At 42.1% G+C, this 22165-nt stretch overlaps 1 protein-coding gene across 1 annotated transcript; it reads left to right on the top strand.

Annotated features, from left to right (window-relative positions):
• The first annotated feature begins 12963 nt into the window (after positions 1-12963).
• Positions 12964-14414, top strand: LOC117077324 (protein LSM14 homolog A-like). Its single transcript, XM_033200986.1, is given in 1 exon segment — positions 12964-14414. A coding segment is annotated over 1 exon segment (1080 nt). The 5' UTR covers positions 12964-13287; the 3' UTR covers positions 14368-14414.
• The last annotated feature ends 7751 nt before the right edge of the window (positions 14415-22165 follow it).

Below are 22165 nucleotides of genomic sequence, written 5' to 3'. Positions count from 1 at the left end.
TAATCCCAGCACTTTGGGAGGCCAACACGGGCGGATCACGAGGTCAAGAGATCGAGACCGTCCTGGTTAACACGGTGAAACCCCCATCTCTACTAAAAACTAGCCGGGCAAGGTGGCGGGCACCTGTAGTCCCACCTACTCGGGAGGCTGAGGCAGGAGAATGGCATAAACCCGGGAGGCGGAGCTTGCAGTGAACTGAGATCCGGCTACTGCACTCCAGCCTGGGCGACAGAGCGAGACTCCGTCTCAAAAAAAAAAAAAAAAGTCACTGCTTAACTTCAAGACTTAATAAAAAGCTATGGTAATCCAGACAGTGTGAAACTGGTGAAGGAACCGATACATGGATCAATGGAACAGAATAAAGACCCCAGACAGAAACATAAATATAGTCAACTAATCTTTGAGAAAGAATCAAAGGCAATACAATGGAGCAACAAATAGTGTTGGAATAGCTGAATATGCAAATGCAAAAACATGAATCTAACATAAACTTTATACTCTTCAAAAATATTAATTCCAAATGGATGCCAGACTTCAATGTAAAATGCAAAACTGTAAATAGAACTCCAATATTTGAGAAAATCTAGACATCACTGGGTATGGCAATTACTTTCTAGATACAATAATACCAGAAGCATAATCCATAAAAGAAATCATTGACAAGCTAAATGTTATTAAAATAAAAAAAAAGAAAAACGGGGCGGAGCAAGATGGCCGAATAGGAACAGCTCCAGTCTCCAACTCCCAGAGCGAGCAACACAGAAGACCCGTGATTTCTGCATTTTCAACTGAGGTACTGGGGTCATCTCACGAGGGAGTGCCGGACAATCGGTGCTGGCCAGCTGCTGCAGCCTGACCAGCGAGAGCTGAAGCAGGGTGAGGCATCGCCTCACCTGGAAGCGCAAGAGGGAAGGGAATCCCTTTTCCTAGCCAGGGGAACTGAGACACACAACACCTGGAAAATCGGGTAACTCCCACCCCAATACTGCCCTTTAAGCAAACAGGCACACCAGGAGAATATATCCCACACCTGGCCGGGAGGGTCCCACGCCCATGGAGCCTCCCTCATTGCTAACACAGCAGTCTGCGGTATCCGCAAGGCAGCAGCGAGGCTGGGGGAGGGACACCCGCCATTGCTGAGGCTTAAGTAGGTAAAAAAAGCCACTGGGAAGCTCGAACTGGGTGCAGCTCACAGCAGCTCAAGGAAGCCTGCCTGTCTCTGTAGACTCCACCTCTGGGGACAGCGCACAGCTGAACACCAACAGGAGAAGCAGCGGGGGCCTGTGCAGACGTGAACAACTCTTTCTGACAGCTTTGGGGAGAGCTGTGGATCTCCCAACAAGGAGGTTGAGATCTGAGAACGGACAGACTGCCTGCTCCGATGGGTCCCTGACCCCTGAGTAGCCTAGCTGGGAGACATCCCCCACTAGGGGCAGTCTGACACCCCACACCTCACACGGTGGAGTACACCGCTGAGAGGAAGCTTCCAAAGGAAGAATCAGACAGGTACACTCGCTGTTCAGCAACATTCTATCTTCTGCCACCTCTGCTGCTGATACCCAGGCAAACAGGGTCAGGAGTGGACCTCAAGCAATCTCCAACAGACCTATAGCTGAGGGTCCTGACTGTCAGAAGGAAAACTATCAAACAGGAAGGACACCTATACCAAAACCCCATCAGTACGTCACCATCATCAAAGACCAGAGACAGATAATACCACAAAGATGGGGAAGAAGCAGGGCAGAAAAGCTGGAAATTCAAAAAATAAGAGCGCATCCCCCTGCAAAGGAGCGCAGCCCATCGCCAGCAATGGATCAAAGCTGGTCAGAGAATGACTTTGACGAGATGAGAGAAGAAGGCTTCAGTCCATCAACTTCTCAGAGCTAAAGGAGGAATTACATACCCAGCGCAAAGAAACTAAAATTCTTGAAAAAAGAGTGGAAGAATTGACAGCTAGAATAATTAATGCAGAGAAGGTCATAAACGAAATGAGAGAGATGAAAACCATGACACGAGAATACGTGACAATGCACAAGCTTCAGTAACGACTCGATCAACTGGAAGAAAGAGTATCAGCAATTGAGGATCAAATGAATGAAATGAAGCGAGAAGAGAAACCAAAAGAAAAAAGAAAAGAAAAGAAATGAACAAAGCCTGCAAGAAGTATGGGACTATGTAAAAAGACCAAATCTACGTCCAATTGGGTGCCTAAAGTGAGGGGGAAAATGGAACCAACTTGGAAAACACTCTTCAGGATATCATCCAGGAGAACTTCCCCAACCTAGTAGGGCAGGCCAACATTCAAATCAGGAAATACAGAAACGCCAAAAAGATACTCCTCCAGAAGAGCAACTCCAAGACACAAATTGCCAGATTCACCAAAGTTGAAATGAAGGAAAAAATCTTAAGGGCAGCCAGAGAGAAAGGTCGGGTACCCACAAAGGGAAGCCCATCAGACTAACAGCAGATCTCTTGGCAGAAACTCTATAAGCCAGAAGAGAGTGGGGGCCAATATTCAACGTTCTAAAGAAAAGAATTTTCAACCCAGAATTTCATATCCAGCCAAACTAACTTTCATCAGTGAAGGAGAAATAAAATCCTTTACAGATAAGCAAATGCTTAGAGATTTTGTCACCACCAGGCCTGCCTTACAAGAGACCTGAAGGAAGCCCTAAACATGGAAAGGAACAACCGGTACCAGCCATTGCAAAAACATGCCAAAATGTAAAGACCATCCAGGCTAGGAAGAAACTGCATCAACTAACGAGCAAATTAACCAGTTAATATCATAATGACAGGATCAAGTTCACACATAACAATATTAACCTTAAATGTCATGGACTAAATGCTCCAATTAAAAGACACAGACTGGCAAACTGGATAAAGAGTCAAGATCCATCAGTCTGCTGTATTCAGGAGACCCATCTCACATGCAGAGACATACATAGGCTCAAAATAAAGGGATGGAGGAAGATCTACCAAGCAAATGGAGAACAAAAAAAAGCAGGGGTTACAATCCTAGTCTCTGATAAACAGACTTTAAACCATCAAAGATCAAAAGAGACAAAGAAGGCCATTACATAATGGTAAAGGGATCAATTCAACAGGAAGAGCTAACTCTCCTAAATATCTATGCACCCAATACAGGAGCACCAGATTCATAAAGCAAGTCCTTAGAGACTTACAAAGAGACTTAGACTCCCATACAATAATAATGGGAGACTTCAACACTCCACTGTCAACATTAGACAGATCAACGAGACAGAAAGTTAACAAGGATATCCAGGAATTGAACTCATCTCTGCACCAAGCGACCTAATAGACATCTATAGAACTCTCCACCCCAAATCAACAGAATATACATTCTTCTCAGCACCACATGCACTTATTCCAAAATTGACCACATAATTGGAAGTAAAGCACTCCTCAGCAAATGTCAAAGAACAGAAATTATAACAACTGTCTCTCAGACCACAGTGCAATCAAACTAGACTCAGGACTAAGAAATTCAATCAAAACCGCTCAACTACATGGAAACTGAACAACCTGCTCCTGAATGACTACTGGGTACATAACGAAATGAAAGCAGAAATAAAGATGTTCTTTGAAACCAATGAGAACAAGATACAACATACCAGAATCTCTGGGACACATTTAAAGCAGTGTGTAGAGGGAAATTTATAGCACTAAATGCCCACAAGAGAAAGCAGGAAAGATCTAAAATGGACACTCTAACATCACAATAAAAGAACTAGAGAGGCAAGAGCAAACACAGTCAAAAGCTAGCAGAAGGCAAGAAATAACTAAGATCAGAGCCGAACTGAAGGAGATAGAGACACAAAAAACCCTCAAAAAAATCAATGAATCCAGGAGTTGGTTTTTTGAAAAGATCAACAAAATTGACAGACCGCTAGCAAGACTAATAAAGAAGAAAAGAGAGAGGAATCAAATAGACACAATAAAAAATGATAAAGGGGATATCACCACGGAACCCACAGAAATACAAACAACCATGAGAGAATACTATAAACGCCTCTACGCAAATCAACTAGAAAATCTAGAAGAAATGGATAATTTCCTGGACACTTACACTCTCCAAGACTAAACCAGGAAGAAGTTGAATCCCTAAATAGACCAATAGCAGGCTCTGAAATTGAGGCAACAATTAATAGCCTACCCACCAAAAAAAGTCCAGGACCAGATGGATTCACAGCTGAATTCTACCAGAGGTACAAGGAGGAGCTGGTACCATTCCTTCTGAAACTATTCCAATCTATAGAAAAAGAGGGAATCCTCCCTAACTCATTTTATGAGGCCAACATCATCCTGATACCAAAGCCTGGCAGAGACACAACAAAAAAAGAGAATTTTAGACCAATATCCCTGATGAACATCGATGCAAAAATTCTCATAAAATACTCGCAAACCGGATTCAGCAGCACATCAAAAAGCTTATCCACCATGATCAAGTGGGCTTCATCCTGGGATGCAAGGCTGGTTCAACATTCGCAAATCAATAAACGTAATCCAGCATATAAACAGAACCAAAGACAAGAACCACATGATTATCTCAATAGATGCAGAAAAGGCTTTTGACAAAATTCAACAGCCCTTCATGCTAAAAACGCTCAATAAATTCGGTATTGACGGAACGTACCTCAAAATAATAAGAGCTATTTATGACAAACCCACAGCTCATATCATACTGAATGGGCAAAAACTGGAAAAATTCCCTTTGAAAACTGGCACAAGACAGGGATGCCCTCTCTCACCACTCCTATTCAACATAGTGTTGGAAGTTCTGGCTAGGGCAATCAGGCAAGAGAAAGAAATCAAGGGTATCCAGTTAGGAAAAGAAGTAGTCAAATGTCCCTGTTTGCAGATGACATGATTGTATTTAGAAAACCCCATCGTCTCAGCCCAAAATCTCCTTAAGCTGATAAGCAACTTCAGCAAAGTCTCAGGATACAAAATTAATGTGCAAAAATCACAAGCATTTTATACACCAGTAACAGACAAGCAGAGCCAAATCAGGAATGAACTTCCATTCACAATTGCTTCAAAGAGAGAAAAATACCTAGGAATCCAACTTACAAGGGATGTAAAGGGCCTCTTCAAGGAGAACTACAAACCACTGCTCAGTGAAATCAAGAGGACACAACAAATGGAAGAACATACCATGCTCATGGATAGGAAGAATCAATATCATGAAAATGGCCATACTGCCCAAGGTTATTTATAGATTCAATGCCATCCCCATCAAGCTACCAATGACTTTCTTCACAGAATTGGAAAAAACTGCTTTAAAGTTCATATGGAACCAAAAAAGAGCCGGCATTGCCAAGACAATCCTAAGTCAAAAGGACAAAGCTGGAGGCGTCACCTACCTGACTTCAAACTATACTACAAGGCTACAGTAACCAAAACAGCATGGTACTGGTACCGAAACAGAGATATAGACCAATGGAACAGAACAGAGTCCTCAGAAATAATACCACACATCTACAGCCATCTGATCTTTGACAAACCTGAGAAACAAGAAATGGGGAAAGGATTCCCTATTCAATAAATGGTGCTGGGAAAATTGGCTAGCCATAAGTAGAAAGCTGAAACTGGATCCTTTCCTTACCCTTATACGAAAATTAATTCAAGATGGATTAGAGACTTAAATGTTAGACCTAATACCATAAAACCCTAGAAGAAAATCTAGGTAGTACCATTCAGGACATAGGCATGGGCAAGGACTTCATGTCTAAAACACCAAAAGCAACAGCAGCAAAAGCCAAAATTGACAAATGGGATCTAATTAAACTAAAGAGCTTCTGCACAGCAAAAGAAACTACCATCAGAGTGAACAGGCAACCTACAGAATGGGAGAAAATTTTTGCAACCTACTCATCTGACAAAGGGCTAATATCCAGAATCTACAAAGAACTCAAATATACAAGAAAAAAACAAACAACCCCATCAAAAAGTGGGCAAAGGATATGAACAGACATTTCTCAAAAGAAGACATTCATACAGCCAACAGACACATGAAAAAATGCTCATCATCACTGGCCATCAGAGAAATGCAAATCAAAACCACAATGAGATACCATCTCACACAGTTAGAATGGCAATCATTAAGAAGTCAGGAAACAACAGGTGCTGGAGAGGATGTGGAGAAATAGGAACACTTTTACACTGTTGGTGGGATTGTAAACTAGTTCAACCATTATGGAAAACAGTATGGCAATTCCTCAAGGATCTGGACTAAATGTACCATATGACCCAGCCATCCCACTACTGGGTATATACCCAAAGGATTAAATTATTCTACTACAAAGACACATGCACACGTATGTTTATTGCGGCACTATTCACAATAGCAAAGACTTGGAGTCAACCCAAATGTCCATCTGTGACAGACTGGATTAAGAAAATGTGGCACATGGCGGGCGCGGTGGCTCAAGCCTGTAATCCCAGCACTTGGGAGGCCGAGACGGGCGGATCACGAGGTCAGGAGATCGAGCATCCATGGCTACCATGGTGATTTGAAACCCGTCTCTACTAAAAAATACAAAAAAACTAGCGGGCAGGTGGTGGGCGCCTGTAGTCCCTGCTACTCGGAGGCTGAGGCAGGAGAATGGCGTGAACCCGGGAGGCGGAGCTTGCAGTGAGCTGAGATCCGGCCACTGCACTCCAGCCTGGGCGACAGAGCGAGACTCCGTCTCAAAAAAAAAAGAAAAAAAAAAAAAAAAAAATGTGGCACATACACACCATGGAATACTATGCAGCCATAAAAAAGGATGAGTTTGCGTCCTTTGTAGGGACATGGATGCAGCTGGAAACCATCATTCTTAGCAAACTATCATAAGAACAGAAAACCAAACACCGCATGTTCTCACTCATAGGTGGGAACTGAACAATGACATCACTTCGACTCAGGAAGGGGAACATCACACACTAGGGCCTATCATGGGGAGGGGGGAGGAGGGAGGGATTGCATTGGGGAGTTATACATGATATAAATGATGAATTGATGGGTGCTGACGAGTTGATGGGTGCAGCACACCAACATGGCGTAAGTATACATATGTAACAAACCTGCACGTTATGCACATGTACCCTAGAACTTAAAGTATAATAAAAAAATTTTAAAAAAATAAAAATAAATTAAAAAAAACTACTCCACAAAAGACACCATTAAAATATGAAACGAGCCGGGCGCAGTGGGTCACGCCTGTAATCCCAGCACTTTGGGAGGCCGAGGTGGGCGGATCACCAGGTCAGGAGATCGAGACCACGGTAAAACCCGGTCTCTACTAAAAATACAAAAAATTAGCCAGGCACGGTGGTGGTCGCCTGTAGTCCCAGTTACCTGGGAGGCTGAAGTAGGAGAATGGCGTGAACCTGGAAGGCAGAGCTTGCAGTGAGCTGAGATCGCACCACTGCACTCCAGCCTGGATGACGGAGCGAGACTCCGTCTCAAAAAAAAAAAAAAAAGGCGGGGCGCGGTGGCTCAAGCCTGTAATCCCAGCACTTTGGGAGGCCGAGACGGGCGGATCACGAGGTCAGGAGATCGAGACCATCCTGGCTAACACGGTGAAACCCCGTCTCCACTAAAAAAAAAAAACTACAAAAAACTAGCCGGGCGAGGTGGCGGGCGCCTGTAGTCCCAGCTACTCGGGAGGCTGAGGCAGGAGAATGGCGTAAACCCGGGAGGCGGAGCTTGCAGTGAGTGAGATCCGGCCACAGCACTCCAGCCTGGGTGACAGAGCGAGACTCCGTCTCAAAAAAAAAAAAAAAAAAAAAGAAACGATAAGCCAAAGAAAATATTTGCAAAAGACATATCTCATAAAAGACTGTTACCTAAAACATACATACAGCGCTTAAAACTCCATAAGTAAACAACCCAATTTTTTTGTTGTTAGTGTTGTGTTTTTTTGAGATGAGGTCTCGCTCTGTGGCCCAGGCTGGAGTGCAGTGGCGCGATCTTGGCTCACTGCAAGCTCCGCCTCCCGGGTTCACGCCACTCTCCTGCCTCACCCCCCGAACAGCTGGGACTACAGGCGCCCGCCACCATGCCCGGCTAGTTTTTTGTATTTTTTAGTAGAGACGGCGTTTCACCGTGTTAGCCAGGATGGTCTTGATCTCCTGACCTCGTGATCTGCCCGTCTCAGCCTCCCAAAGTGCTGGGATTACAGGCTTGAGGCACCTCGCCTGGCCAACAACCCAATTTTTAGAACGGACAAAAGATCTCAACAGAAATCTCGCCAAAGAACATATACAGATGGTAAATAAGCACATGAAAACATGTTCAACTTCGTATGTCATTAGGGAGTTGCAAATTAAACACTCCCATTGCACACCTATTAGAATGGTGAAAATCCAAAATACTGGTAACACCAAATGCTGTTGAAGGTGTGGAGCAACAGGCACTCTCATTCAGGGCTGGTGGGAATGCATGAACCCTACAGCAATTTTGAAAGACAGTTTTGTGGTTTCTCACAAAATAATATACTCTTACCATATGAACCGGCAGTCATACTCCTTGGGGTTTTTTTGTGTGTTTTGTTTTTGTTTTTGGAGATGGAGTCTCGCTCTGTCACCCAGGCTGGAGTGCAGTGGCCTGATCTTGGCTCACTGCAACCTCCATCTCCCAGGTTCAAGCGATCCTCCTGCCTCAGCCACCCGTGTAGCTGGGATTATAGGCGCCCGCCACAACACCTGCCTAATTGTTTGTATTTTTAGTAGAGACAGGGTTTCACCACGTTGGCCAGGCTGGTCTCAAACTTCTGACCTCAGGTGATTCACCCACCTCGGCCTCCCAAAGTGCTGGGATTACAGGTATGAGCCACCACGCCCAGCCATGCATGATTTTTAACATCCTACATGGCTCATTTACAAAATATTGTTTCACTAAGCAATGCAGATGTTTCAAATGTTGACATATTTCATTAAGCAATATTTTAAAACCACTTTCATTAAAATCTCATGTTAACAGAAAAGTCCTTAAGTATTGGGAAGCTATCAAGTTCACAGAGATAGATACAAGCATACAAAAATTCTAAATTCTGTTTGAAAGCTAATTTAAAATAGGCAACAAGTACTATCAGTTGTTTTCCTTGAAAGGATAAGCCCATTTTATTTAGAAAAAAAGTATCTGCTCAATACCCAAGTATAAAAAACTGTAGCTTGTCTATTAATTATTCTTCTAAGTATAATGTTGTAAATTTTAAAAAGTGAGCAGTACAGCTTGCTGACAATGTTACAGGTGATTCTCCTCAAGATAATTTAAAATTCCGTTTGCAGCACTGCTTCACACATACTTCCCTTTTCATCACACTATATTAAAAAGACACATACTCGGCTGGGCATGGTGGCTCACGCCTGTAATCCCAGCACTTTGGGAGGTTGAGGTGGGCGGATCAAGAGGTCAGGAGATCAAGACCATCCTGGCTAACACGGTGAAACCCCATCTCTACTAAAAAAATACAAAAAAAAAAAATACAAAAATACAAAAAAATTAGCCAGGCGTGGTGGCGGGCACCTGTAGTCTCAGCTACTCGGGAGGCTGAGGCAGGAGAATGGTGTGAACCTGGGAGGCGGAACTTGCAGTGAGCCCAGATAGCGCCACTGCACTTCAGCCTGGGTGACAGAGCAAGACTCCATCTCAAAAAAATAAAAATAAAAAATATAAAAAAGAAGACACGTACTCAAGGGTCCATATTTTAAAAAACTAGTAACTTTTACTGCTCATCAAAGATATTTTTTGAGACAGTCTTACTCTGTCACCTAGGCTGGAGTGCAGTGGCATGACCACAGGTCACTCTTAGCCTCGAACTCCTGGGTTCAAGGAATCCTCCTGCCTCAGCCTCCCACCTCAGCCTACGAAGTAGCGAGGACTACAGGCATAAGCCATGGTGCCCCACCCTCATCAAAGACATTCTTAAAAGAAACTGACTTTATTTTTTAAAAACTACAAGTGTAGGGTGAAGAATACAATGACTACTGATACAATTTGGTGCCACTACCTTGATTTGTATTCAGGCAAAATGTTTATTTTTCACTGCTTCGACACCATCAGTACAGATGTCAATACAGTAAAAACAACTTAGAATTATTAAGAAAAACAGCTTTCACTTTGCAGATCCCTTGGGTCTACAAAAGGTCCATATATTTAAAGGTCCACATTTGAAAGGTTCACATATTGAAAACTGTTGGCCGGGGGCGGTGGCTCACACTTGTCCCAGCACTTTGGGAGGCCAAGGCAGGTGGATCATGAGGTCAGGAGTTCAAGACCAGCCTTGCCAACATAGTCAAACCTCGTCTCTACTAAAAATACAAAAAGTAACCAGGCATGGTGGCGGGCGCCTGTAATCCTAGCTACTTGGGAAGCTGAGGTAGAATTGCTTGAACCCGGGAGGTGGAGGTTGCAGTGAGCCGAGATCGCACCACTGCACTCCAGCTTGGGCAACAGAGTGAGACTTTGTCTAAAAAAAAAAATAAAAAGAAAAGAAAACTGTTGGCCACCACCTCAGCTAGATGTTCCCCTAGACCTGCCCCCACCTTATGGCTTATTGCCCTATCCCAAAAACATTATCTGATGTCTACTCAATGACAACTTCCCTATTAGTTAACCTAACATTCTTGTAGAAAACAAGATATCAGGCCTGGTGCGGTGGCTCGCACCTGTAATCCCAGCACTTTGGGAGGCCAAGGTGGGCAGATCACAAGGTCAGGAGTTCAAGACCAGCCTGGCCAACATAGTAAAACCCCATCTCTAATAAAAATACAAAAATTAAACGGACGTGGTGGCACACACCTCTAGTCCCAGCTACTCGGGAGGCTGAGGCAGAGAATCACTTGTACCCAGGAAGTGGAGGCTGCAGTGAGCCAAGATCATGCCACTATGCTCCAGCCTTGGCAACAGAGTGAGACTCTGTCTCAAAAAAAAAAAAAAAATTATGTAAATGGTATAATATGGTATATAACTATATGTCAGAGACTGGCTTTTTTCATTCAGCATAATTCTCTGGGAGTTCATCCAGGTTGTTTTGTGCATCAGCTTTGTTTTTCATTCCTGTGTGGTATTATGCTATGAATGCACCACCATTTGTTTAGCCACTCACCCATTAAAGGACATCTGGCACTTCTGTGTTATTACTATTATGAACAAAGAAGCCATGAACATTCATATACAAATTTTTGCATGAACATGTTTTCATTTCTCTGGGATAAACACTCAAGAATGAAAATGCTGGGTCATATGGTAGTTGCAGGTTTGTGGTTTTTTTGTTTTTGTTTTTGAGACGGAGTCTCGCTCTGTCGCCCAGGCTGGAGTGCAGCGGCGCAATCTCTGCTCACCGCAAACTCCGCCTCCCGGGTTCACGCCATTCTCCTGCCTCAGCCTCCCAAGTAGCTGGGACTACAAGCGCCCACCACCACGCCCGGCTAATTTTTTGTATTTTCAGTAGAGATGGGATTTCATTGTGTTAGCCAAGATGGTCTTGATCTCCTGACCTCGTGATCCGCCCCACCTCAGCCTCCTAAAGTGCTGGGATTACAGGTGTGAGCCACTGCACCCGGCCAATTTTTGTATTCTCAGTGGAGACGGGGTTTCTCCATGTTGGTCAGGCTGGTCTCGAACTCCTGACCTCTGCCTCCCAAAGTGCTGGGATTACAGGAGTGAGCCACTCCACCCGGTCTGCAGGTGTATTTTAATAAAAAACTACCAAACAGTTCCCCAGAGTGGCTATGCCATTTTATATTTATATTCCAATCAGCAGTGGATGAATAATCCAGATTCTCTCTTCATCCTAACCAATACTTGGTATTATGACTATCTGATAGGCATACAGTGATTTTTGCTGTGATTTTAATGTGCATTTCCAAAATGGTTAATAATGTTCAACATCCTTTTATCTTATTTGCCATCTGTGTAACTTTTTCCATGAAATCATCTTTTCATGTCTTTTGCTCGTGTTCTAATTGGACTGGTTGATTTTTTACTGGGTTTCCAGAGTTTATATACTCTAAATACAATTAATTTGCAAGATATGTGGTTTACAAATAAATTATCCTACTCTGTAGCTTCTCTTCATTCTCTCAACAGAGTCCTTCTTTGGGAGGCCGAGGCGGGTGGATCACGAGGTCAGGAGATCCAGACCATCCTGGCTAACACAGTGAAATCCTGTCTTTACTAAAAATACAAAAAAAAAAAAAAATTAGCTGGGCATGGTGGTGGGCGCCTGTAGTCCCAGTTACTCAGGAGGCTGAGAATGGAGGAGAATGGCGTGAACCCGGAGGCGGAGTTTGCAGTGCGCCGAGATCGCACCACTGCACTCCAGCCTGGGCGACAGAGCGAGACTCCGTCTCAAAAAAAAAAAAAAAAAAAAGGCAGAGTCTTTAGCAGAACAAGAGTTTTTAATTTCAACAAAATTTAATTCATCAATTTTTCCTTTTACAGATCATGGTTTTAAGCACATTAAGTGTAAGAACTCTTTGCCTAGCACAAACTGAAGATTTCCTCCTGTTTTCTTCTAAAAGTTTTATAGTTTTAAGTTTTACATTTAAGTCTCTAATTCATTTTGAGTAAATTTTTGTATTAGATATGAGACTCAGGTTCATCTTTTTGCCTATAGATGGATAATTGGTCAAGCACCATTGTTAAAAAGGCTTTCTCTCTACTGAACTGCTATTCCACGTTTGTCAAAATTCAGTTGGGCATAATTGTATAAGTCTCTCAGTTCTCAATTATGTTACACTGATCTATGTGTCTATCCCTCCACCAATACAACACTGTCTTGATTAATATAGGAATATATCAGCATGCCCCGCGCCGCCGCTGCCGCGGCCTTGAGGGCGGGAGGCTGGGGGAGGGTAGCTCACCCGCCGCTGCCGCCATGTTGGGTCTGAAGTGGCTGCTGTAGGTGTTGGCGGAGCTAGCGAGTGTGCGGAGCGGACGACAGCGGCGTGGGATCTGCCTCTCTGCGAGCAGCAAGATCAGCCTCATCTCCAAGGAGATCCGTAGGAGAGATCCGCTACGAGGGCATCCTCTACAACATCCACACCGAAAATTCCACCGTAGCCCTTGCCAAAGTTCGATCCTTTGGTACAGAGGACAGACCGACAGATCGTCCAATACCACCTCGAGATGAAGTCTTTGAATACATTATATTCCGTGGGAGTGACATTAAAGACCTTACTGTTTGTGAGCCACCAAAACCACAGTGTTCTTTGCCTCAAGACCCAGCTATAGTTCAGTCCTCACTAGGCTCATCGACTTCTTCATTCCAGTCCATGGGTTCTTAGGGGCCTTTCGGCAGGATGCCCACATACAGTCAGTTCAGTCCAACTTCCTTAGCTGGGCAGCAGTTTGGTGCTGTTGGTGTTGCTGGAAACTCTTTGACATCCTTTGGAACAGAAACATCAAACAGTGGTACCTTACCCCAAAGTAGTGCGGTTGGTTCTGCCTTTACACAGGATACAAGAGCTCTAAAAACACAGTTATCTCAAGGTCGTTCAAGCCCTCAGTTAGACCCTTTGAGAAAAAGCCCAACCATGGAACGAACAGTGCAGACCGCCTCGGCCCACTTACCTGCTCCAGCACCTGTTGGGAGGAGTCCTGTATCAACCAGGCCTTTGCCATCTACCAGCCAAAAAGCAATAGAGAATCAGGAGCACAGGCAAGCTGAAGTACACAAAGTTTCAAGGCCAGAAAATGAGCAACTCAGAAATGATAACAAGAGACAAGTAGCTCCAGGGGCTCCTTCAGCTCCAAGGAGAGGGCGTGGGGGTAATCGGGGTGGCAGGGGAAGATTTGGTATTCGGCGAGATGGGCCAATGAAATTTGAGAAAGACTTTGACTTTGAAAGTGCAAATGCACAATTCAACAAGGAAGAGATTGACAGAGAGTTTCATAATAAACTTAAATTAAAAGATAAACTTGAGAAACAGGAGAAGCCTGTAAATGGTGAAGATAAAGGAGACTCAGGAGTTGATACCCAAAACAGTGAAGGAAATGCTGATGAAGAAGATCCACTTGGACCTAATTGCTATTATGGCAAAACTAAATCCTTCTTTGATAATATTTCTTGTGATGACAATAGAGAACGAAGACCAACCTGGACTGAAGAAAGAAGATTAAATACTGAAACATTTGGAATCCCACTTCGTCCAAACCGTGGCCGTGGGGGATACAGAGGCAGAGGAGGTCTTGGTTTCCGTGGTGGCAGAGGGCGTGGTGGTGGCAGAGGTGGTACCTTCACTGCCCCTCGAGGATTTCGAGGTGGATTCAGAGGAGGTCATGGGGGCCGGGAGTTTGCAGATTTTGAATATAGGACAACAAAGTTGCTGCATAGTCTACAAACAAGTCTCTGAAAATAGGTGAATTCTAGCTCTTCATGGTCCTGAAAATTGATTTCAGTCTTTGTGAAGAATGAAGAAGTGAATTCGCTGTACATTTGTCACCAGCACTGGTTTTGCTTATGTTTGTTTTTCCGCTTAATTTCAAAGATAAAATGCAGTTACTTTTGGGGGTGGAAGGCTCATCTTAAAACATGAGCATTAAATCTATTTGGAATAGCAGAAGGTTAAGTAATTTCTTATGTATAAACTAAAGCAGTACTTCAGTGGGACTTACAAGTATTTTTTCATCACTGAAAGGTTTTTTTTTTTATCACTAAATTGTATTTGGCAATTGCAAGTTGCCTGCAGATAGGGCCGTGATACTGTGTTTTGAGCCACAGAAGGTAATGTGTGTGCATGTGTGCATGTGTGTGTGCACGCACATATATCTCTTTCCTCCTTTCTTTTGGGGAATCCTGTAGTATGAGGTAGCTTATTTCGTCAATTAATTAGGGTGCTGGATGGTAGAGAATTTTGTCAGTCAACTATGTACACACAGTAAATACTGTTTCTTAGGCAAAGGTAACTTTTTTATATAGTTGTAAAATTCCATTATATTCCATTGCCAAAGAAACATTAAGAATTTTGTATAGCTGTATAAAAAGCGACTAATTTTTTAAAGAATAAACATTTTAAAGTCAGCAAAATATATATATATATATATAGGAATATAGTAGTCATTAATGTCAAGTTAATGATTCTACCAATGTACTTTTTCAAGATGGTTTTAGCTATTTTAAGGCCTGTGCCTTTCCACATAAATTTTAAAACAAGCTTTTCTATATCTACAAAAACATACTAGGATTTAAACAGAAATTCCATTAAACCTATCAATTTGTGGAGAATTGACATCATTACTATGTTGAGTTTCCCAAGTCATGAACATAAGTCTTTTCAATTATACAGGACTTCCTGAGTTTCTTTCATCAGCATTTTGTAATTTACAAAATACAAGTCCTGTACATGTTTACTTATGTCTAAATGTTGTGTTTCTTTGCAGTGCTTGTAAATAGTACTTTGTTTATAATTTCCGTTTCCACATATTAAATTGCTAGTATATAGAAATGTGATTCATGCCAGGCGTGTAGCTCATACCTGTAATCCCAGCACTTTGGGAAGCCGAGGCAGGCAGATCACGAGGTCAGGAGATCGAGACCAGCCTGGCCAACATGGTGAAACCCCAACTCTACTAAAACACAAAAAATTAGCCGGGCATGGTGGTGCATGCCTGTAGTCCCAGCTACTCAGGAGGCTGAGGCAGGGGAATCGCTTGAACCTGGGAGGCAGAGATTGTAGCGAGCCGAGATCGTGCCACTGCACTCCAGCCTGGCGACAGAGCAAGACTCCGTCTCAAAAAAAAAAAAAAGTCTGCAACATTATAACAAAAAAGGCGAACTTCCTTAATTATGAAGAGTGTCTACAATAAGAAAAAGTTCAAACACCAATTTTTTTTTTACAGGACCAAGAATATAAACAAATAGTTCACCCCCAAAAAAATACCTTTCAAATGGATAAAAAAAAATTCAAGTATCTTGAACACTGACATTCTTTGTTTCCCCTTCAATTTTCTCACAACTGGCATTCTTATCTATTTCACTGGATAGGGGAGAGTTCTTAAAGCTCAGTTCTAGACCCCCTAGTTTGCTTTCCTGGTACTGGAAATGCTGCCATGGTATAGTTGGCAGAGTGAATGGATCAAAATTCACAAATTATTTTCCCTATATGTGAACTAATCACTAACAGTACAGTTGGCATGACCCCAACTCGTGTTTGTGAAGTTCAACAAGCCAATTTCATAAAACAAACAAAAGAAGGGGTATAGGGAACTGCTCTAAATTTTAAAAGGCTCAAAAGACATAAAAATCAAATGCAATGTGTGGTCTCTGAATAGATCCTGGTTTGAAGAAAGCAGCTATAAAAGACATCTTGCAGACAACTGGGAAAATCTGAATATGCACTGGGCATTAAACATTAAAGAATGGCCGGGCACGGTGGCTCACGCCTGTAATCCCAGCACTTTGGGAGGCCGAGGAGGATGGATCACCTGAGATTAGGAGTTCGAGACCAGCCTGGCCAACATGGTGAAACCCCATCTATACTAAAAATACAAAAATTAGCCGGGCGTGGTAGCAGGCGCCTGTAATCCCAGCTACTCGGGAAGCTGAGGCAGGAGAATCACTTGAACCCGGGAGGTGGAGGTTGCAGTAAGCAGAGATTGTGCCATTGCACTCCAGCCTGGGTGACAAGAGCAAGACTTCGACTCAAAAAAAAAAAAAAAAAAATTATAGAATTACTGTTAATCCTAGTATGTATAGTGATGGCATTGTGATTATATAGAAAAAGGTCCTTGTTATTATGTTTATATGACTTATTTAGAAGAAAATGTCATCATGACTGTAATTTACAATATTTTGGAGGGAAAGGCAAGTAAGGCAAAATCATAACAGTTGCTAAATCTAAGTGATCCATATATAGAAATACATTTATGTTATTCTCTCTACTTTCATTTGAATGTCTAAAATTTTTCATAACAGATAATACAAATAAATCACTAACCTATTAATTCATTTCTCACCAACTAAACATCCACCTCATTAAGCAAATAATTATTCTAGAAAGAACACTTGTGAATATACAATATAGAAATTAATATTATTCATTATTTCAAAACATCCTTTAAGGAGCTTTTATACTTTTTTTTTTGAGACGGAGTTTTGCTCTTGTTGCCCAGGTTGGAGTGCAATGGCACGATCTTGGCTCACTGCAACCTCCGCCTCTCGGATTCAAGTGATTCTCCTGCCTCAGCCTCCCAAGTAGCTGGGATTATAGGCACAAGGGAACAGTTATACTTTCTTAGGTTATGTTTCAGAAATACACTTCCCGATTATCTTTGAGTTATGCATTTCGACTAGTATGCTACTTCACATAATCATTTACTTATTAGCACTCTTTAAATGTCCACTCTGCTCTGGTTCTACTGCTTCACTTTCCCTAACCCCCAATCAGCCCATAACAATCTCTTCATTGCTAAAACAGTACAACATCAACAGCACTGGAAGACAGTAGCTAGTTACATGAGAAAAGTTACATTTACCCTGCTGCAAAATAAGGAGAGGAATCCATAAGAGCTAAGTTTCTTCTCTGTCCAGTGTGTATGGCATTAACTAATCACCATTTTCTTTTGTTCTTCTAAGCTAATGTGTCAAACATAGAAATAACCTGAAGTACTATGAATTCTTTTTAAAAAGTTATGTTGATAATTATTTTACCTGGAAAGTATCAGTTTGCTTTTAAATGTTATTCAAGATATACTCCACAAATATAATTTTATTATACCTCAAGAATATTTTATAAGAACTCTTCCTCTTAATTTTATAATTATTAACCTCTTAAATCTGTATAAGACATTCAATTTAATGTAACTCCTTATAAAAATCACATCCCACAAATGATTATCTTTAATGACAAAAATCTTTTTTTTTTTTTTTTTTTTGAGACGGAGTCCCGCTCTGTCGCCTGGGCTGGAGTGCAGTGGCCGGATCTCAGCTCACTGCAAGCTCCGCCTCCCAGGTTTACGCCATTCTCCTGCCTCAGCCTCCCGAGTAGCTGGGACTAGAGGCGCCCACCACCTCGCCCAACTAGTTTTTTGTATTTTTTTAGTAGAGACGGGTTTCACCATGTTAGCCGGGATGGTCTCGATCTCCTGACCTCGTGATCCGCCCGTCTCGGCCTCCCAAAGTGCTGGGATTACAGGCTTGAGCCACCGCGCCCGGCCGACAAAAATCTTAAGTCTAGCTTGTCAAGTTTTTCTCTGTAACATATTCTCTTAACAATTTGTATCCTTGAATACTAAGTCAGTTCCTGCAAATGAACCAATCATTAATCAATTAAAAAAAACTAACAAAAATTAAATGTCAAACACTGTTCTCATAAAAATATATACAAAATTAACATACTAGTAGTCAATGCAATTTCAAATGAACAATGCAAAACTGGTAAAATGTTTTAGTCTTCATGCAGATTTCATCAAGTGTTTTGCCTTCTCCCAAGGGTTAGGAAGTTTAAAATTATAATGTTCTGGCCAGGCGCAGTGGCTCACGCCTGTAATCCCAGCACTTTGGGAGGCCGATGTGGGCAGATCATCTGAGGTCAGGAGTTCGAGACCAGCCTGACCAACATGGAGAAACTCTGTCTCTACTAATAATACAAAATTAGCTGGCTATAAGGTGGCACATGCCTGTAATCCCAGCTACTCGGCAGGCTGAGGCAGGAGAATCACTTGAATCCAGGAGGCAGAGGTGGCAGTGAGCCGAGATCGCGCCATTGCACTTCTGGGCAACAACAGCAAAACTCTGTCCCAAAAAATAAATAAAACATAAATAAAATAAAATTATTAATGTTCTAACCACTGTTTATAGGGTTGTTCCACTAATAAATTCCATGTCCTGAACCCAAATGATTGCTAAAATGTTTTGCACATAGCAGCTAAATGTCATCACACTAACATGATGCCAGAAACAACTGATTCATCTACGTGCAACCTCATTTCCTTCAGATGCCTCCGAGGTAACTGAAGTTCACAGATTTTGTCTAGTTACAAGTGCAGGCTCAAATCACCTTGGATTTGAGTTAGGATCCACGGATTGTTTTTTGTTTATTTGGTTAGTTGGTTTTGTTCTGTTTTTCAATTCAGGCATCTTGTTCATGAAACATTCATTATTTGCTTGAGATTGCTTTCACTGCCAGCTGCTTACTTTCTTTACCACTATAGTATAATCTACACCCTTTGACTCAACTGCTTGCTAGATTCTCCCCACAATTAAGAAATTTCCAGGCTCAAGGAAAAAAAAAAAGAAAGGAAGGAAGGAATTTTTATTGGCCACTGTTAGAGTAATAGTCAGATAAGGACGGACACAGTGGCTCATGCCTGTAATCCCAACACTTTGGGAGGCCAGAGCAGATTACCTGAGGTCAGGAGTCTGAGACCAGCCTGGCCAACACAGGGAAACCCATCTCTACTAAAAATACAAAAATTAGCCAGGCGTGGAAAGGTGTGCCTGTAATCTCGGCTACTCTGGAAGCCGAGGCATGAGAATCGCTTGAACCCAGGAGGGGGAAGTTACAGTGAGCCGAGATCTAGCTGGGTGACAGAGCGAGACTCCATGTCTGTCTGTCTGTCTCTCTCCCTGTCTATATATATATATATATATATATATATATATAAAATAAATAAAAATTAAATTAAAATTAGCTGGGCACGGTGGCAGGTGCCTGCAATCCCAGATACTCAGGAGGCTGAGGCAGGAGAATCGCTTGAACTCGGGTGGTGGAGGTTCCAGTGAGCCGAGATTGCGCCACTACACTCTAGCCTGGGCGACAGAGCAAGACTTCATCTTTTAAAAAAAAAAAAAAAAGTCAAATAGACACTTGCTTTCTTCTTTCATTTACTTTTTTAAAAAATTCATCTTCAATATTCACAAAAAATAATCCATGCTATAAGTTGCTATGTCACAGAAGTTTAAGAAGTGCATGGTAAAAATCGCTAACTTTAAAATAATGGTTACCTCTGGGGATAAGAGAAGAGAGAGATGTAATCGGGGATGGGTACACAGAGAACTTCAACTGTCATGTTAATGTTTGATTTTTTTTTTTTATGTTGGGTGGTGAGAAGAGAGGTTCATTGTATTATTCCTTATATATTTGTATATGTCTTAAGTATTTCATAATATATTGAAAGCCCCCCTCAAAATATAAAGAAGCTAATCTTGCATTCCTTCATCACCCCCTCCATCAAAAAAAAAAAAAAAGGAATCATACTAGAGTATTCTGCAACTTACTTTTCTCACATAACCATCCATCATGACATCCTCTAGGTCAAAAGTCAAAATATTCCATAATATTTATGTACCAAAATGTACTCAAACATTCTCCCATTGATGGATACACAGGTTGTTTCCAGTTGTCACAAGAACAAAGCTGTACAAAAGTATCCTTGTTCATGCGTTATTATATACTGGTACTTTTATTTCTGCAGGATAGATTCTTAAAAGTCAGACTTTTGCATTCCAGTTTTTGTTCAAGTGATATCCGTATTTTTTATTTCCCTAAATATTGCCAGATTCTTTTCTAAAAGGTTGCAGCAATTCATACTCCGCGGCAATGCATGAAATTTACTTTAACCACATAAGCATTTAACAACATATTAGATGTCACTCTTTACTGTCTTCCCCATATATACAGTAAACATGTTATGCTTAACATAAATTTAATTTCGCCAACAGATTTGAAAACAGGAAATCTAGCTCTTTTCTTAGGGAGTTATCAGCCTAGCAATATACAAAATGTGGCAAGTCCCCCAAAGATTACCTGTACACACACACACACACACACACACACAACTCTGAGATGCTTCAAGAACAAATGTTAAGTTTTTGCCCAAAACTCCACATTTGGGGTATAATGGGCACAGAAAAAAAAAATGTTTAATCTAGTGCATAATGAATACGTTACAAACAAATTAATCAAAACTAATAAGTTTGGACATTAAAGGCAGAACAAAAAAAAAATAAAGTTAGGCCCAAGAGATTAGGTTGTTCCTAAGAGAGCTCTGAGGAGACGGAATCCATTTTGGCGAGACATGGTGTCAATAAAAACCCATTTAAACAAGGAAAAAGGAAAGAACAACCCATATATCCCTCCTAGGAGCTAGCTTCTGCAACTTCCTAGCCTCGTCAGTAGAAGTTAGGTGATCAGGGAGACAGAAATTATTCTCCGATATTTTGAAGAGACGGGAGAGAGAAAAATGGAATACAGGCCAGTTACTTCCCCCACTCAGGCCACGCGATCCCAAAGTGTGTAGCCTCGCTTACGGCCACTTCTCTAGCCAACGTGAGGCTCATCACTCACCACAATTACTATTAACTGGCGAGTTTCTGGACTTTTGTTAGTGGACTCACATAATTCGGACGCCTTGCAACCGCTGCGGTTGCACCCCGTGCAAACGCCGCCATCTTAGGTCTTCCACTAGCCCTAGTGCACAGGCGGATAAAAGCCGGGGGTGGGCGTCACAGCCAAACAGGCCCGGCGCCCAGCTGCCGTGCACTACCTAAATGCCTCCGCCGGCAACGTGTCCCAACCGTTGCCGTGGACCCTCCCCCAGTTTTCCTGACCTGTTGCACTTCCTCTCACAGCCTTTATCTCTTTTGAAATGCGCTTTTCCTTTTTCTTCTCTTCATTTCTTTTTTCCTTTCCCAACCCAAATTTCTTTTAGCTTTGCCTCGACTCCTTTCTTCCTTCCCTATTTCTAGATCTCTCACTCTTGTTAACTTTACCTCACAAGTGCATGGCACTTTATGATAGACAAAGCTGTCATTCCCTTCTGTTACCTCACTAAGTCATTGCAACATCAGGTAAGCTAAGGACTGATTTTTTCCTGTTTTATAGATGAGGAAACTAAGGCCCAAGAGGTGACCCAATTTTCCAAAAGTTCCAGGAGTTATTAAGTGCTAGAATGAGCTAGAACCTACTTCTTTTAACTTCACTAAGCCCCGTGTTCCAATAGATGAGGGTGTATGTACTTCAACCAACTAATGGAAAAACTGAAGCCAGAGGGTTTTATTTAGCCTAGTCACACAGTGAGTCCGTCAATGGCAAAACTGGATTCAGAACAAGGTGCTGCCTTTAATTCTGTAAACAAAAGAGTCTTCATAACAGAGTTGGTAGCCGGGTGTGATGGCGCTTGCCGGTAACCACAGTGTAATCCCAGCTACTT

The sequence above is a fragment of the Trachypithecus francoisi genome, unplaced genomic scaffold (assembly GCF_009764315.1).
Source record: "Trachypithecus francoisi isolate TF-2019V2 unplaced genomic scaffold, Tfra_2.0 Lachesis_group6, whole genome shotgun sequence".
NCBI lineage: Eukaryota > Metazoa > Chordata > Mammalia > Primates > Cercopithecidae > Trachypithecus > Trachypithecus francoisi.
Note: the sequence above shows the minus strand (reverse complement) of the source record. Positions and strands in the feature narration are given on the sequence as shown.